The sequence below is a fragment of the Girardinichthys multiradiatus genome, chromosome 23 (genome assembly GCF_021462225.1).
Source record: "Girardinichthys multiradiatus isolate DD_20200921_A chromosome 23, DD_fGirMul_XY1, whole genome shotgun sequence".
Lineage (NCBI taxonomy): Eukaryota > Metazoa > Chordata > Actinopteri > Cyprinodontiformes > Goodeidae > Girardinichthys > Girardinichthys multiradiatus.
Genome location: NC_061815.1, coordinates 40,894,164 through 40,912,140, shown reverse-complemented (window position 1 = coordinate 40,912,140; position 17,977 = coordinate 40,894,164). Strand labels below are relative to the sequence as shown.

Below are 17,977 nucleotides of genomic sequence, written 5' to 3'. Positions count from 1 at the left end.
ATGTTGTGAAACCAGCTTACTAAACCATAACATCATCATCATCTGGGCTTTCCTAGGCAGAATAATCTTAGTGTACGCAGATTTCTGACTAAACTAAAAAAATCAATTCTCTCATTATTCTGGTATAGAGCAAATGCAAATAATTTTAGTACTTTCTTTGCTACTTTCATTTTAGTAATAACAAAGGAGTCAAGTTCAGGTCACTGCAGAGGACAGTCCAGCTGAGAAAATCATGTAATCTGAGTGTTTGCTAAAAGGATTTTGTCTCCTTCGGGTTCAGGATCATTGTGTCTCTTCCTTAACCTTGGTGGTTAGAGGACATATTCACAGGGTCAGAATTTACCTTTGATTAAACTAATATTGATTTAAAGATCTAATTATTACAAAAGACTACAGGGGAAAATGACCTTAACTACACTGACATTAAATGAAATCTGAGCAACTGACATTTTTCTGGATTTTATTAACTGTAACTTCTTAATTATTCATCTTAAAATAAATGAATGTATCAACGTAGCTTCTGGAAGCCTCATCAAATCACTGTGAGGGAATTAAAAACCTGTTCTACAACCCTCCCATATTTATATCGCATGCACAAGGGCAAATATTACCGACAGGAGTTGGAGTACACACCCTGGTTAGGGACCAAGGAGTACATTACGTCCTGTCCTGCCGCATGCTACTACCAGGTCAAAGCCTACAACTCTTTATGCTGAAAAGGTTGTGCGTCAGGAGGAATTCAAACCTTAAGGGGGCTTATTTAGCTGTAAGATCTCACTTTGTTTTAAAGACACCATGTTTCTTGGCTGTGACAGTAAATAACTTGCGTGCCATATTCGTAAATAGTCAGATAGAGGATACAAATCCTCCGTCACAGCAGTTGGAGACAGACAGAAAGAGCACGGCAAAAGATCGAAGTATATTTAGCAGGTTGGAATAATCCAACCCCCCTGGATGTAATCCTAGTCGTTCCTCTACAGTGAGTTCAAATGTCCAGCTCCCAGACAACCTGCCTATCACCCTTCTGCAACAGCGCCTTGAAATATCGTGAGCAGGTCAACTTTCTCAGCTTATTTTGGCTCACCCCATCTACAACCTGTAGCTCTAAGCTTACAGCTCTCACAAGAGGCTGCCAGATGCATGCTCCCCTGGAAACCCTTCATGCATGTCAGTTTGAAACCAGGTGGGACATTCACGCACTAGGTTGCCTTTATTTCTCTTATTCTGGCAAAGTTCTTGCAGTCAGGGAATGAAATTCTCATGAGGGGCAAAAACAAAAAAGGAAAAAAGAGAAAACATGGGCCAAGAAATGAGTGCATAATAGATTCCCCCATTACAACTAGTAAAAAATACTAGTTGGTCCCCTATAAACATATGTAGCTCATGTATTTAAGTCCAAATGTACAAGATATGTTACAGATAAATTTCACAACATGAACAGTGGAGAGACACAAATCAACTTAGATGACTTTCTTAAGCTCGTCATACAAGACGAGCACAAAGGCACCGCCCATGCCTCTGAGCACGTTGGACCACGCTCCTTTGAAGAACGCCTTGCTGCCTTCATCACGTGCAATCTTCCTCCAGCAGTCCAGGGTGCCAGTGTACATAATATCAGCTGTGAAAAAGGAAAATGTGGAAATATCTAAGTCATGGCTACAAACAGAGGTTTTGACAGTTATGAAGCCAGCATGTTGGAGTTGTTACCTCCTTTACGTCCAGATTGCATCATCATACGACGACGGACAGTGTCGAAGGGGTAGGACACGAGACCGGCGACGGCTGTCACTGACTGAGCGATCATCCAGCTCACAACAATGTGTGTGTTCTTGGGATCTGGGAGCATGCCTGAAAGAGACGCATCAATTCAAAAGGTTAATTTTCTTGCCTAAAGGCGAGGAGCTCATTGAGGTGAGAGACAGTCAAAGTTTGCAAACTCACCCTTTGCTGTGTCGTAGACGCCAAAGTAGGCCGCTCTGTAGATGATAATGCCCTGCACTGAAACATTGAAGCCCTGGTACAGACCTTTGAGGCCATCAGACTTGAAGATCTTCGCCAAGCAGTCTCCCAGGCCCTTGAACTCACGTTCCTGTCCTGCTTTGCCCACGTCAGCAGCAAGACGGGTCCTGGCAAAGTCGAGGGGGTAGACAAAACACAGGGACGTGGCCCCTGCTGCACCGCCGGACGCCAGGTTACCTGCAAAGTATCTCCAGAACTGTGTGCGCTTGTCTACGCCATCCAGGAAAATCTTCTTGTACTTGTCCTTGAAAGCAAAGTTGAGGGCCTGTGTGGGAAAGTATCTGATGACATTGGCCAGGTTGCCTCTCCAGAAGGCAAGGAAGCCCTGCTCTTTGGGGATGCGGACAATGCAGTCCACGATGCCCTTGTACTGCTTGTCGGCTGTGATCTGTTTGCTGGCATGTTGCACCTGTAAGGAAAGCAGAAAACAGCGTTCATATTTTGCCATACTCTGTTATTTCCCGCATTTTATCCATGTGCTGGTTCAACTCTTTATGCATCCATTCAATGATTCACAGCCTTGCCCCCTCCCCTCCCCTCCCTCCTCCTCCTGCTGCTGCATCCAGGCCCCTATGCAGTAGTGGGAAACAGTGGCGCAACACTTCCCATGACCTTGTCTGCAAGTTGTTAAGCCAAACTAACAACACTTAGAAGAAGAGCGCTTTTAAACACCACAGCCTCAGCAGGTGACCACATGAGTCTGGTATGGGACACTGTGTTTCCTCCTGTGGAGTGCTGCAGCATTGAGGCCTGACTATTACATAACTGGTCTGGTCCGCCTCGAATATGCTCATTTTTCATCTGTGCCTGCACCAATCCCTGACAGAGCTGCTGCGATTTACTATTTATAGCCAGCTTTCTGCTCTTGACGCTACAGCATCCATGCCTTTTTTTTAATTCTGTATCAGCAATGATCATTGCATTAGGTCCGGATCTAAGAGTCAGCGGTTTCAAGGATGCCGCATCAACAGCTGAGTCGTCACAACACGTCAGGTATCTGTATTGAGAAGAATAACTCAAACCTGGAGGAGAAGTTTCACCCTCTCGATGGGGGCTACGGCTGTTTTGGAGATGGCCGCGGCGATGCCGCCGGCCAGGAAGTCCTTGGCAAAGGAGATAGCCTGATCAGTCATCTTCGGGTGTTTCCAGTCGCCGTCCCGCTGCTCGCTCCGTGGGGTTTGTAGGTGGAGTTGAAATGGCAGAAACAAACCGAGACTTGAGGAGGTTTTAAGGAGACTGAACGGTACGAAAAGCGTGGACTTCGACTCTCGCTTCTTATTGGTCGAATGGGAGTGTGATGGGCGGGGCGGGGTGACGTTATTTCAGTCAGATTCGCTGGTTTCCATGGTCACTCAGGGAATAAAATGACAGATTTTTGCGCCACAAGAGTAGGACTTTATCAGTTACCAAAAAAAGTTGGGGATAGTTTTGTGACTCACATTTTGTGAAGACATTTTGTATCTGTTTTGTTAAATTTTATTAAATTAAAAGGTCGCGTCATCTGCCAGTCTGAAACAGTCAAGGCCTAAAAACTATGGTGGATAAAGGTCACCTCATCTGTTGATGTCCTTTCCCGGTCACTGTGTTTCCCACAGTGAGAAGGACACGAGTCAATCAGCTGACTGGGTTCACGTAAAACCTGTCACAGCATGTAGGGCAGGCCGTTGTCACAAATAATTTAACAACACGCCTCATTCATATTTCCTCCTTAGGTATTAATAACATGATTCATTCCAGTCAGAGAGACATTTTTACTATCTGACATAATAACTGAGACGATGTCAGGAAAAAGTTTTAGCAGAAGTATTCACCCCCCTTGAACTTTTTTTTTTTTAATCATGTTACAACCAAAAACTCGATATGTTTTATTAACACAAACTAGCACACAATTAGGAGATGGGGAAGAAATAACACTTGGTTCTCAGTTATTTGTATTAATAATGAACTTTACTCTAAATAAAATCCAATGCAAAAAATTGCCTTTTAAAATAACCTAAGTAATAAACAGATTACACGTGTGTGGAATATAAACTCATTAGAAATAAAGTCTTTCTGTGAAGGCCTCAGAGTTTCTTTAGAGAACGTTAGTGAACAAACAGCATCATGAAGAACAAGGAACACAGGTCAGGAAGAAAGCTGTGGAGAGGTCCAAAGCATTGTAATGATGTAATACAACATCTCAGAGTACAGTTCAATCCATCATCTAAAAATCAAAAGAGCATGGTACGACTGCAACATGGCCATGAGACTACACGGAGAGGCTGGGCAAGAAGAACATTGATCAGAGAAGCAGTTCAGAGGACCATGGTAACTCTGTGAGAGCAGCAAAGATCCACAGCTCAGGTGGGAGGGAACTTGTTGACAGGACAACTATAATTTGTGCAATCTACACATCTGGCTTTTATGTTGTGGATAGAAAAGGAAAGCTATCATTAAAAGGTAGTTTTGCCAAATAGGCCCGATATCTATCTATAGGTATCTATTTTCAGCCCAGACCCACTTAGTGGCCATCCAGCCAAAGCACAATCCATATGGAGTAGCGTAGGCTAAATAAAAAATACTTTGTTTATAGCCAATATGAAAATTATTTTATTACAAGATTTTGTTTTTTTTAATCTTATTTAAATTGAAAACAGAAGAGAGTCTGGAAACACAAACTCATTTTACATGCAAGTCAACTTAAAAGTTCAAAATTAAATTTCTTAAGCATACTATTCCTTTTAAGACAGACCAGGAACCCTTCTTAGTAGAATGATAGAAATGTGTCATTTTAACTAGTTAAAATCCCAATGATCAGCTAGACAGGCTGGTGAAATGAATATATGTTACATTGGCTTGCCATATACAGGATGTTGTACACTATGTAGCCTTAAAATACTACAAGGTGGAGGACAAACTGATGAAAGAGCATACTGGACTCTACCATAAATGACTAAAAATACAAAGGTGTTATAATCAAAATACATTTGATAAAGATGTACACAGAGTGGTATGTATGAAGCAGGTTCAGTTTCTCACCTAGAATCATGTTTGGCAATGACCCTTTATAATAAAATGTGAATGTGGAAGGTCACCAGTAGAATACGTATTTAAAATAAGAGCTCTTAAAAAGAAAGCAAATGTTAAAACATTTTTAAAAATCTTTTGAAAAGATTTTAAACGCAGTTTTATCCTCTTGGGTTGGTTAGGAAACACTTATGTTAAATGTAAACTTTTCAATGACTGATTGATTTAACAACAATCCATATCAGTGATTTACATGATTGTCCATAAGCATAATGCTCAACTTTCAATGTCTACAGTTAAAAAGCGTTTAGGCTGCGGCACAGTGTAAAAAAAGACCATAAATAAATATTTAACATCTAAGGAACATGTTAGTACATAAAAGCAGTTATAAATTGGTAGCAATTTATGATTAATACTGCCAGATATACATGGAAAGATTCTGAAAGTGTCTCAGTTTTAGTCTCTTGGGGGTGCAGGCTGGTAAGGAGTGTTTTATGTTTCCTCCTTTTTCAGCAGGACATTCACATAAAGCTTCACCAGCGGTTTCCAAACGACGACTCCCCTGACCCAAAGTTTCTGTTTTTCAAGTAGCGCTTGACCTCCTCCAGCTCGTGCGGCCCGAGGCTCTGGTCGACCCCCGGCGTGGGCTTGTAGCTCAGAGGTGAGATGATGTAGCCGTTACGGTACAGACAAACCTGCTTGCACATCTCGCAGCAGGTGAACAGAAGGCCAAAGTAGGGAACGATCTGTGAGGGAACGACAAAGGTTGGGGGAGATAAGTGTCTTTCAGAGTTATAAGAACAAGGGATTTAACCTAAATTACCTCAAACGTGTGGCTTTAAGTTTTAATGATTGTTTCTTTACACCTTAAAACAGCCTCATTTTAAATTAGATCATCACGTGTGAGACAATGTTCAGCTCTGAAGATATTTGCAGCTGAAATTGGAGACTGGAGCATGCTGTTCAACCTTGCTCATGGTATTCCTGCAGTGGACATACTCTGCGTCACTTTCTGGGTCCTGCCCACATTCTCGCCTTTGCATAGATCATGCCTTTCAAATCTTTTCTTTGGCACAGCCGGTTATTTAAAACACAAGATCAGGCAGACCAGGACTCGAACCATATGAATGAACCTAGCATTTATGACATAAGGAAATATGTGAAAGCACCTTTACTGTGTTTGCTGTTAGTCCATTCCACAGCGACAGGGCCCCTTTGTTTCTTACAACCTGCATAAAACAGTCCACCATTCCAGTGAAGTGGACGTCCACGCCACCAAAATGTGGAAGACGGGGACTCTGTGCCTAAGAAATTAATAAAAAGGAAATAAAGAATAAGCCAACTGAAAGAAAATGTAATGAAGTGCCAATAAATTAAAACATTAATATCAGCAAGATGAAGAAAATTAATGTAAATTGCATCTGATGTTTTTTAAAACAACTCTCAAGTCATTTTCAAGTGTAAATAGCAAAGATATTTTGAAGAACGTGAAGAAAACTGATTTTCTACATTTTATCATCAGAAAATATAACAAAAATATTCCAGATTGATAATACAGGACATTTTGCAAAAGTAGTGGTTTTAATTTTTTTTGCAAATGGGTTTAAGAGGTATTATAATGACTCTTTTTGGGGGATATATAAGTACTCAATCCAGTAGAAAAGAGCATAAAAAGGATATAAATCCATAAAACCACTATCAACAATTATTGGTAACCCTGATGTGTAAAAAAAAGACTTAACATAGATTCAACTTTTGTTGCAGCAGCTAAATCTCACTGATTAGTTTATGTGTTCATTTATTTAGGGATAAGTCTTAAGTATTAACTAATGCTAAGCCTGAGCTATATAAATTATATCCGGCTTAAAATGCAAATACAGGAATCAGTAAAAGCATAACTCTCATTGAAACCTCAGAAAACCAACAAAGAAATAAAGTGAAAATCAATATTATAAAATCAAATAAAGAATGGGGTCGATCATTCATGACTAAATGGTTGGTTTTGCTTAAGAAACTGCCTCAGTTTTCATCTAATGCCAGTCAGAGAACAGTTTCAGCTCTGCAGGTACGGAGCTCCACATGCTGAGCCTGTTTGTGCCAGAAGCCACCTTACAATGATCACTTGATGCTCTGCAGCTTAATGGACATTCAGTTGTAAGTTGATGCAAAAGGTTACTAAACACCCGAGGATGTTAAATGTAAAGATTCAAAAGTAAGAATGAGCTTCCAGACTTACATTACATTTTTTTAAAGTTCATCATAAAAACAGGACTGTGATGTGATCCGATCAGCTTCCTGTCAACGGTCTTAATCTCCTGGCTTAATTGCTACAGGTGCTGCTTTTATGACATGTTACACAGTAATGTAAATTAAAAAATATATATAACTGAAATTATTATTTGCAGCATGACACATTGGGTAGTCTCTTATTTGTTACAATTTATTCAAAACTTGCCTGAGACCTCTGTGATAAGTCGCCCATTACAGTCAATCAAACATATGACCCATGCAATAAAAGTAATAGCTAATTGTGTTGAAACAGACGGAATATGCTTATAAGCTACAATTAGCACACATCTAGAAACCTGCATTAAGACAAATCATTTACAGGTCCTTCTCAAAATATTAGCATATTGTGATAAAGTTCATTATTTTCCATAATGTCATGATAAAAATTTAACATTCATATATTTTAAATTCATTGCACACTAACTGAAATATTTCAAGTCTTTTATTGTCTTAATACGGATGATTTTGGCATACAGCTCATGAAAACCCAAAATTCCTATCTCACAAAATTAGCATATCATTAAAAGGGTCTCTAAACGAGCTATGAACCTAATCATCTGAATCAACGAGTTAACTCTAAACACCTGCAAAAGATTCCTGAGGCCTTTAAAACTCCCAGCCTGGTTCATCACTCAAAACCCCAATCATGGGTAAAACTGCCGACCTGACTGCTGTCCTGAAGGCCACTATTGACACCCTCAAGCAAGAGGGTAAGACACAGAAAGAAATATCTGAACGAATAGGCTGTTCCCAGAGTGCTGTATCAAGGCACCTCAGTGGGAAGTCTGTGGGAAGGTAAAAGTGTGGCAGAAAACGCTGCACAACGAGAAGAGGTGACCGGACCCTGAGGAAGATTGTGGAGAAGGGCCGATTCCAGACCTTGGGGGACCTGCGGAAGCAGTGGACTGAGTCTGGAGTAGAAACATCCAGAGCCACCGTGCACAGGCGTGTGCAGGAAATGGGCTACAGGTGCCGCATTCCCCAGGTCAAGCCACTTTTGAACCAGAAACAGCGGCAGAAGCGCCTGACCTGGGCTACAGAGAAGCAGCACTGGACTGTTGCTCAGTCGTCCAAAGTACTTTTTTCGGATGAAAGCAAATTCTGCATGTCATTCAGAAATTAAGGTGCCAGAGTCTGGAGGAAGACTGGGGAGAAGGAAATGCCAAAATGCCAGAAGTCCAGTGTCAAGTACCCACAGTCAGTGATGGTCTGGGGTGCCATGTCAGCTGCTGGTGTTGGTCCACTGTGTTTTATCAAGGGCAGGGTCAATGCAGCTAGCTATCAGGAGATTTTGGAGCACTTCATGCTTCCATCTGCTGAAAAGCTTTATGGAGATGAAGATTTCATTTTTCAGCACGACCTGGCACCTGCTCACAGTGCCAAAACCACTGGTAAATGGTTTACTGACCATGGTATCACTGTGCTCAATTGGCCTGCCAACTCTCCTGACCTGAACCCCATAGAGAATCTGTGGGATATTGTGAAGAGAACGTTGAGAGACTCAAGACCCAACACTCTGGATGAGCTAAAGGCCGCTATCGAAGCATCCTGGGCCTCCATAAGACCTCAGCAGTGCCACAGGCTGATTGCCTCCATGCCACGCCGCATTGAAGCAGTCATTTCTGCAAAAGGATTCCCGACCAAGTATTGAGTGCATAACTGTACATGATTATTTGAAGGTTGACGTTTTTTGTATTAAAAACACTTTTATTTTATTGGTCGGATGAAATATGCTAATTTTGTGAGATAGGAATTTTGGGTTTTCATGAGCTGTATGCCAAAATCATCCGTATTAAGACAATAAAAGACCTGAAATATTTCAGTTAGTGTGCAATGAATCTAAAATATATGAATGTTAAATTTTCATCATGACATTATGGAAAATAATTAACTTTATCACAATATGCTAATATTTTGAGAAGGACCTGTATACTTAACCTGAAAGAAGTGGGCCAAGAACTGAACCTTAGGGTACCCCTGTATTCATGGTGTTCTTCAGCAGTTAGCTTTTTTCTACTGTCATTACCATCCTCTTCTGTGAATGCTGGTGAGAGAAAATTATGACCAGCCTGGTTTTTATCCAGTTATTTTAAACTTTTTATTTATTAATCTGTCTATAGATATGAGCAATATAGGCAGGTAGCTTATTTCTTGTAATCTTTGACTCATTTTAGAAGATCAGGACATGCCTGACCAACTCGAACGGCATGTTCTACTGCCATTCCCTTTCTTGAAGAGCGGCTGAGAAAAACAGGTGCATGTGTCACACCATATTTAGACCCCAGGGAAACAGGAAGTCATGGATTACCAATAAAAATTCTGAACACTGTTCAACTCAAAAAATGAAAGTATGCATTTTTAAAAATGCTTTATTTCTTAGATTTATTTCTCAGAAAATTTTCAAAAAACATTATATTTTATAAAAAAAGAAACTTCATAAAGTTGATGATTTTCCAACTGAATAAATGTACTCAAATAAAATATTGGATTTTTCTAAAAATATATGTCTGTATTTGTAAATATTTAACAATTGTCACTATAATAATAAAATAAAGTGCAGTTCAGCTAAACTTCTTCACCGAAGGGTTCTATGTATGACAATTGCCAGAAATAAATAAACAGCAAAAGAACTGTGGACATTTCCGATTCAGGAAGAAGCTCCTCTGAAATATTTCAGGAAAATTTCAGTGCTTTTCTGGAAAATTTCACGACCAGCGCACACCTAAACATTGCTTGCATTGTGTGTGTTTGCTGTTAAACAAAACATCCATCAACCAAATGTTGCCACAAGACTGGAGGACTGCTTCAGATGGAAATTGTGCTGTTTGATATTTATTTAACCACAGCTCTGAAGACTGAACCTCGTGTGACGCCACAGCATGTCCTTTAAAGTTTTTAAACTACTCTGTGCAGATAAAGTGAGAAAAATGTCCACAAAGTAAGCTCCTGGAATTCCTTTTCTAGACTGCCGTCGTCATTTCACCTCCAACAGGCTTCCTCTGTTCTGACTCTGGTGGACGTCCAGATATTTAACCTCCCGTGGGGCCATTAGCACCCTGAGTGCCTTTGAGTTCACGTAGGTTTGTCGAAGATCCAGCAGGCCACCATGTGCCACTATCACTGCTGAGGTCACATGTAGGTATCCTAGAATTTGCAGTGGAAACATAAAGCTCACTAAGAAGTGAAATTATACCACGCCTATCTTAAATCATTACCTCATGCTTCTGGAAGCATCTTTTTAACTATTCTCTTCAGTGGGTTAATGTTTAACCCTGTGCTTCTCATTAAATGAAAGCATTTCAATGACAACAGCATAGGTTTAATTATCTGGAAACACACAGCTCTCAGAGCTCCTGTTATCTGACAGTTATGGTCTATCTTTAGAGAACTTATCTATAGCCTGACAGACCTAGGGCACATTCACATTCCCAGCTGCTGTTAAACCTTGTGGGATCTAATAATAGGCAGACGAAACCCAGATAAAGTATTCAGTCCTTTGCAGAACCATTGTTCGCCATGTGTCCTGCTTAATAAAACCAGAAGAAGTCTGAAATTTGAATTAAAGGACGAATACAGTACATGCAATCATTACAAAACATACAGAAAATGACCTAATACTATTTGTACATAATATCTATTTACTATTATCCATTTCAAAAGCATGTTTTATGCACAGATTTATTTTTCTCTCCAGTAAAGGTCTCCCGTTCAGTTAGTTTATGGCCTCTTTTAAGGTCATAGACTAGACTGTAATTGAATAATTTGGACACGTCCTTACTTCCCCCTTCTGGTAAAACAGTGGCAGTAAAGTCACTTCACTGGGTCTTGTTCAACCAGTTGTAGCAGGAACTTACTAATTTTACTAGAGCTATATTTTTCTCTCATAAAATTAAAGATTATCTCCTGTATTCATCTGTTTTTGTAGCTGAATGCATTTTTCTTTTACACCTAATATAAAAGTTACATTTTAAAAACTGTGTTTGATGTAATATGACCAGATTTTGCTTTTCTTTATTCAATTACATTTTCATTTGCCTGTTTATGCACCAACACACTGATAGGACATAACATTATGACCACTGACAGAGAAAGTCCTTCCACTATAAATGCAAAAACCAGAAAAAGAGCTATTGCTGACAAACGATTGAAGGTACATCATATTGCTTATTTCATATTGCACAAAACTCAGACTTTGCTTTTGATTATTGGTTGTGATTTAGTTCAATATTCCATGTTAGTAAGCAAACAAAAATATCGTGGACAAAAATAAGGTACCCTTCATTTAAAAACTTGAAGCAACGGATCTCTGCACTTCACAATGAGACCTGGGGCTGTTTTACATTTTTCTCCAGATGTTGATTTGGATTAAGATCTATTAAAGGCCGTTAAGGAATATTCTGATGGGTTTTTTCCTAACGATTATCAAGTTGTATGTTTTGGGTCTTCATCCTGTACGGGATCTATGTCCTGCAACCGGGACTAAGCTTCTGGACACTGGGAAGGATATTTTGCTCTTGGTAGCCTTGAGTCATCATTGTGCTCTGCACAGATCCAAGGTCGCCAGTGGCAGATGCAGCACAGCGGCCCCACACACAAAATCAGTACCACTAAAGAGACTAGCTCCAGTCTTGTTTCCTTTATTCAGGAGATATTAGAAACTTTGAATCTTGTCAACATGCGTTTTGGTGAATTCCAGACTCAATTTTTTGATGTTTTCTATCAGTAGAGGATCTGTCCTGCAATCAGAAAAACCTATACTTTGACCTTTGATTTCTCCTTCCTTGATTCTAGACTGTTTCCTTGGCTTTTTTTCTATCATCAACACAATCTTTCTGATCAGCGTGGTGCTGCATCCACATCCTGGGAGACCAGCTGCAGTCTCATGAACCTTTCACTTTTGAAATAATATTTCTACAAGAACATGAAGCTACCTGGAGATTGTCTAGTAGGCTTTATGTACATACCTAGAGTATATTCTTCTGTCTGAGCTGTCCATACAGCCTTGTCTGCTCCATGTTCAGTGTGGTGCACACGACATGGCATGGTAGTTCCTTTTAAACCTGCTTATACGCTGATAAAAAGCTCAAAGGCACTTGTGATACTAATTAAGTTTAAAAACTTGGTTTGAAACATGATTATCTTTTTAGGGAAGTGGTGTCCAAACCTTTGTCATGTGAGCCAAAGTCAAATGTACTTGCAGGCCACAAAATTATAACTTTTTACAAACTAAAATTACACTGTGATGTTTTTACCTGCCCTACAATAAACTGAGCATGTTGTATTTTAGTTAAACAAATAAAGTAGTCAAATATTTTTGTAGGAATGGGATGTGCATTTACATTGTAAATACAACACTTATTAAAAAGAGGAATACTTTTAGACTCGATTGAAAAATGTAGGGGAAAAAAAAGCATTTTCAGCAGTAAGAACAGGAGTTGCGTCAGTCTATTTGAAACTGCTAGCTGTATTTAGCCAAGTTTAATACATTTATTAAAAGCAGATTTGGGTGGTCCTATTTAGTACTCAGTCAGTCAGTCATTTTCTACCACTTATTCCATAGTGGGTCGCGGGGGAGCTGGTGCCTATCTCCAGCAGTCTATGGGCGAGAGGCAGGGTACACCCTGGACAGGTCGCCAGTCCATCGCAAGGCAACACACAAACAACCATGCACACACTCATTCATACACCTAAGGGCAATTTAGAGTTACCAATTAACCTAACAGCCATGTATTTGGACTGTGGGAAGAAGCCGGAGTACCCGGTGGGAACCCATGCATGCACGGGGAGAACATGCAAACTCCATGCAGAAAGACCCCTGGTCGGGAATCGAACCCAGGACCTTCTTGCTGCAAGGCAACAGTGCTACCAACTGCGCCACCGTGCAGCCCCCTATTTAGTACGATGAAATAAAAAAGAATGCAAAAGGCAAGGTTCTTAAAAGATGAATAAAAAGTCTCCATCTGTATCAACCACCTGCGCTGGCAGGTCAAATATTCATCATTCTTAAATTGCATTCAGGCGATGGACAAAATCAATGGCTTCTCTGAAGGCAGCAGGAGAACCGACAAAGTCTTCTGTTTCTGCTTCCATAAAGGTCAAAAGTTAAAATTCATTTGTAAAATCTGACAAAACATAACATTTCACCACAAATAATCTGCAGTGTTCCAGCAAACTCAGGGTTACAATTTAGGAAAGTTTGAGATTTTTCTTTTTTTGTGTGTGAATTTGTAACATTTGACCTTCTTCTTTAACTCATTGTTCCTGGGCTTCGATTCGTGAAATTGGAACCTATGTTATTCACTATCAATATAACTAAGGCGCACAGCAAACAGAAAAAGAAGGTTACAGTAAATGAAATGAAATGAACACAACAAAAAATAAAATAAAATAGCCTATTGAAAACTCAGATGAAGTTTCCACTTCACACACAGTTTCAAATTGTTGTATTATCCATGGACACAGTAAAACTGAGGCTCAAAAGTCAAAACAGGAAAAAATACACTAAAATAAAACAGCCTGCTGATAACCCACCTGCATTTTCCGTTTAACAGTTTCAAAGGGGTAAGACAGCGTTTGAGCCACTCCTGCTGCAAAGCAGCCATTAATGAAGTTCTGAAGAGGAGTGAAGCGAAAAGATGGTTCCTGCCACAGCTTGTCCAAACTCATGTAAACCGCATAACATCCGACAGAAAAGGGAACCGCACCTGTAGGCGGAAAAGATGTAGGAAGTAATTACTGCCGTATCAATGTGAGATGCATGCGCACCACTTTTATTAAATAAATACATTTTCAGGAAGACGCATACATACCCAAAACGGTGAGGGAAAATCCTCTGTAGAGAGCAGGCAGCCCTTCATTCCTGTAGATCTTTGAGAGAGTGTGAGCTACGCCGTTGTAGGTGGGCTGTCTGGAGTTCTGAGCGATGAGTCTGGTCTCCACCATCTCCAGAGGATACGTGAGCAGGGCTGCAGCGACGCCAGCCAGTCCTCCAGCAAATATGGCCCTCCACTGGGAGATGAAACCCAGCTCATCCATGTGAAGGTGGACTATCCTGCACATACCACAAACCAGCATGTAATCAAATAAGTCAATACTTCTTCTATTTGTCTTCTTCTATTTGTCTACAAAGGTTCAACAAGTGATGTGGATCTTCTACAATATATTTAACACCTTCTACCTTGGTGTGGAATCTACAACTGCATTGCAGACAAGACCCCTGCTGTTTAGATTGAAATAAATTATACTTCTGGAGACATTTAAGCTCAACAGTTTACTTTAAGGCCATTAACCTGAAACCATCTGTAGGAAAACATGGGTTTATGCAAAAACATGGGATTAAGGAGGAAGGGGGCTTTCTTTTCCTGGAAAACAGAAACATGGGTTTGCATAATAAGTGTGTATACAACCACTGAGAGACCAACGTGTTTTAAAGCACCCACTCAGCGGACTGGATTTGATGTTCTTTGCTGGATTACTACTCAGTTTAATGCCTGTTTCTTTTTGTAATCATGCTGTAAGAGATCAGTGGTTTGTTTTGTCCTGTAGTAACCCAACAGATGGGTTTCAGTCTGCCCTCAGCCGGGCCTCACAGGTAGGAATTCTCCCTTTAGTAGGTTTTCCAAAGACTGCAAAGGGATCTAACCCCAGACAAATTAAATATAAAACACTGTTTCTCTGTTACAGCTGAATAGTACTGTGATTAATGGTTATTTTGTCAAAATTATTTAATGGTTAAAAGCTGAAAAACCCCAAAAGATAATTTTTCCCAATTCCTTAATATATTTTGTCCTTTTAAAGACAAGATCACACAGAGAAGCAGACTTAGAAGGGATGACTGTGGGCTATAAAACCATATATAGCAACTGGTTTTATAATATAAATTTGCATTCATTAAACATTTTCTTTTTCAAAGCAAAATAAATATTTTGTTTTTTTATTCAAGATATTTTGAACACAAAAAACAGTTCAAATCTTCTTTTCTTTACATAATATTTATTAATTAAGGTAATTAAACAAATAAATTAAAATTATTAAATTAATAAATAGGAAATCATTTAAGTATTTTAGTATCTAAGGAATAATGATTTCTTATCTGATCAAAATATTAAATATTATTTTTCACATAATTTAGTTTTTTTTTAAATCAGCAGGTAATTTGCAGGTTATCTACTAATGGATTTTATAAATCAACCTAAACCTGATAACAGTTTACAAGAGTCTTGATCTAAAATATTGATTAAAGTAATTGAATCAATTTTAATCAAGCTGCTGAAGATAGGAGGCAAAATCTATGAGTAACACCTGAAATGATTAAATTAATGTTCTTGGGTGTGTTTTATAATGTCTATACTTTCAAAGTTGTGTTTCTGCTCCTGGCGATGTTTTTTTTCCCCTTTAAACTGCAAAGTATTACCTTCCTTAGCGCACCTGTGAGACACAACCTGGGGCATAACAGACACACATAACTTTAAACATGGAGTGAGTAAATGCGGCCTCCGGATTGGCTGGAAATAAGAGGGTGGGTCTCACATGACCCAAACAGGAAGTATTTGCGTAGCTTTTAAGTAAACGACAAAACAAAACGACAACAACGCTTTTTATTGTAAAATGTCAAACATTTACGCTTTAAAAAAGTAAGGTTGCTTGATCCATATTGGGATTAGCGCAAATGTGCAAAATCAACGCAATCTAAAAGCTAAGTAATAGATGAACAGTCGCACAACAGCTATAAAAAGAGGTTAAATTTGAGACATTTAATCCCACTAATCTGCTGCTAGACTTACTTCCTGTATGTTGTGAGGTGAACTGCTGTGTATGGAAACAGGCGGAGACAGGAGGCCATATTTCCTTTCCAAAATCCTCGAAGTCCCTCATTCTGGTGGATGACGAGAAAAGTTTGCAGGAAGCCACCTTTGCAGTGAAAAGTTCCCACCTGACTTTTAATCTTCACCACTTCCAGGGGGGACGTGATGGTTTTGCTGAATAAACCAGCGAAACCGGCGCAGAGAAAGCTCTGAGAGCTGGTCAGCCGGGTGTCGTTTTTCACCGAGACCACCATCCCTCTGGTTGTTTAGCCTGAACTCTGAACTCTGAACTCCTCGACCTCCGGGATGGTTTCGCTGTTTCTTCGACGGACAGCCAGCGACCTGTGTGGACGGGTCAGACATCTAAATTTAAAAAGCGAGAAGGTGTGGTCTCCTTTGCGGGGCCTGTGGTGTTATGTGACAAAAATATCCACGTCACTTTCATTTGATCCTGTGGAAGAACTCAGTTAAACACGAGAGGGCGCTCTTTGACCTACGTTCAGATCCCCAGTTCAATAAATCAATACTTTGACCGTTTTTGGGAAATAAGGATAAAAGTACGCAAATAAATATGGAGGTCCGAAAATGCCATAACTCAAAAGAAAAATAAATACTTGGATAATTTACTAAAATGTACATTTTTACACACATATGACATCAATAAAACAAAAATAAAAAAACGTGTAATTCATTTTGTATTTATTTATTATTTTTTTATTTATTGTTCCGTCACATCTTGCATTTATTTTATGCCAGCCTTAACTATAGAAGTCAGAGGGAGGGGCAAACACTGCTCTAATCAATACAATTGGTCGGAAGTGGACTTATAGTGCTGGTCAACCAATCAGATGTTGGGGTCTATTTTAAAGATCATAATGATAGCTTGAAATATTTCACAAGGGACTACAGCACAGGAACCTTGAAATACTTTAAATAAACACTGAATTTATTGCATGTAATTTTATGATAAGGAAATTAGTAGCATTTAAATATATATCTATGTGTAATACAAATAAAGACACATTTAACTATGCAATTTGTTGATAAAATCTTTATGCAAGAAAAGTAAAGTTCCTTAATGGTTTTGGGCCAAATGTGATAAACTTGCATCTTAAAGCCTATGACAAAAATTATTCACTATTACCTGGCAATACATTTTCATCATATTGTTCTGAAACAGTGCATCGGTGGATACTGATAAAAGCTAGTAATTGAATCAAAAGGAATCAATAGAACAATATTTTATTCGTCCCCAAGATATTTATTACAAGACTTTTATGTATAATTTAGTTATTACAATGGCATGAAAAAATATTCATAACTCATGAACCTTTTCACACTTTGTCACATTACAACCTATAAAGTTCAATGTATTTTTGGGGATTTTATGCGATCGCCGACACAAAGTAGTGCATAATTCTGCAGAGAATCTGATACATGTGTTTCAAACAAAATTTTTACTAATAAACCTGAAAAGTGTGGTGTGCATTTTGTGCTTACCCCTCTAAATCAAAACCCCTTACTGCAATTACAGTTGTAGGTCATTAGAGATATGTCTCTTCCAGACTTTGACTGGGCCATTCTAACCCATGAAGATACTTTCATCTAAACCATTTCATTGTAGCTCATATATGCCACAATATGTTTAGGGTCAGTGTCCTGGAAGGTTAACCCCCATCCCAGTCTCAAGTCCTCTCCAGCCTTTAGCAGGTTTTCTTCTAGTATTTACCTTTGTTTAGCTCCAACCACCTTCCTATGAACTCTAACCAGTTTACTTTTCTTGGTTGAAGAAGAGCATCCTCACAGCAGGATGGCATGACCACCATGTTTCACCATGGAGATGGTCCTCAAAGCGATGT

The 17,977-nt window shown here is 39.3% G+C and overlaps 2 protein-coding genes across 3 annotated transcripts; both read right to left on the bottom strand.

Moving 5' to 3' along the window:
- Positions 1 to 1,191: 1,191 nt before the first annotated feature.
- Positions 1,192 to 3,269, bottom strand: slc25a5 (solute carrier family 25 member 5). Its single transcript, XM_047353187.1, has 4 exons — positions 3,042 to 3,269; positions 1,942 to 2,428; positions 1,708 to 1,848; positions 1,192 to 1,618 (listed from the first exon to the last, which is right to left on the bottom strand). Exons 1-4 carry the CDS (start codon positions 3,150 to 3,152, stop codon positions 1,461 to 1,463), a joined length of 897 nt encoding a protein of 298 aa, XP_047209143.1. The 5' UTR covers positions 3,153 to 3,269; the 3' UTR covers positions 1,192 to 1,460.
- A 1,323-nt stretch (positions 3,270 to 4,592) lies between these two features.
- slc25a43 (solute carrier family 25 member 43) lies at positions 4,593 to 16,762 on the bottom strand. Of its 2 annotated transcripts, XM_047353184.1 has the most exons (5): positions 16,098 to 16,752; positions 14,124 to 14,365; positions 13,846 to 14,018; positions 6,195 to 6,329; positions 4,593 to 5,771 (listed from the first exon to the last, which is right to left on the bottom strand). In XM_047353184.1, exons 1-5 carry the CDS (start codon positions 16,370 to 16,372, stop codon positions 5,559 to 5,561), a joined length of 1,038 nt encoding a protein of 345 aa, XP_047209140.1. In that variant the 5' UTR covers positions 16,373 to 16,752; the 3' UTR covers positions 4,593 to 5,558. The 2 variants fall into 2 exon arrangements, with proteins under 2 accessions (XP_047209140.1, XP_047209141.1); XM_047353185.1 differs by lacking the exon at positions 6,195 to 6,329 and having other exon boundaries at positions 16,098 to 16,762.
- Between the last annotated feature and the right edge of the window lie 1,215 nt (positions 16,763 to 17,977).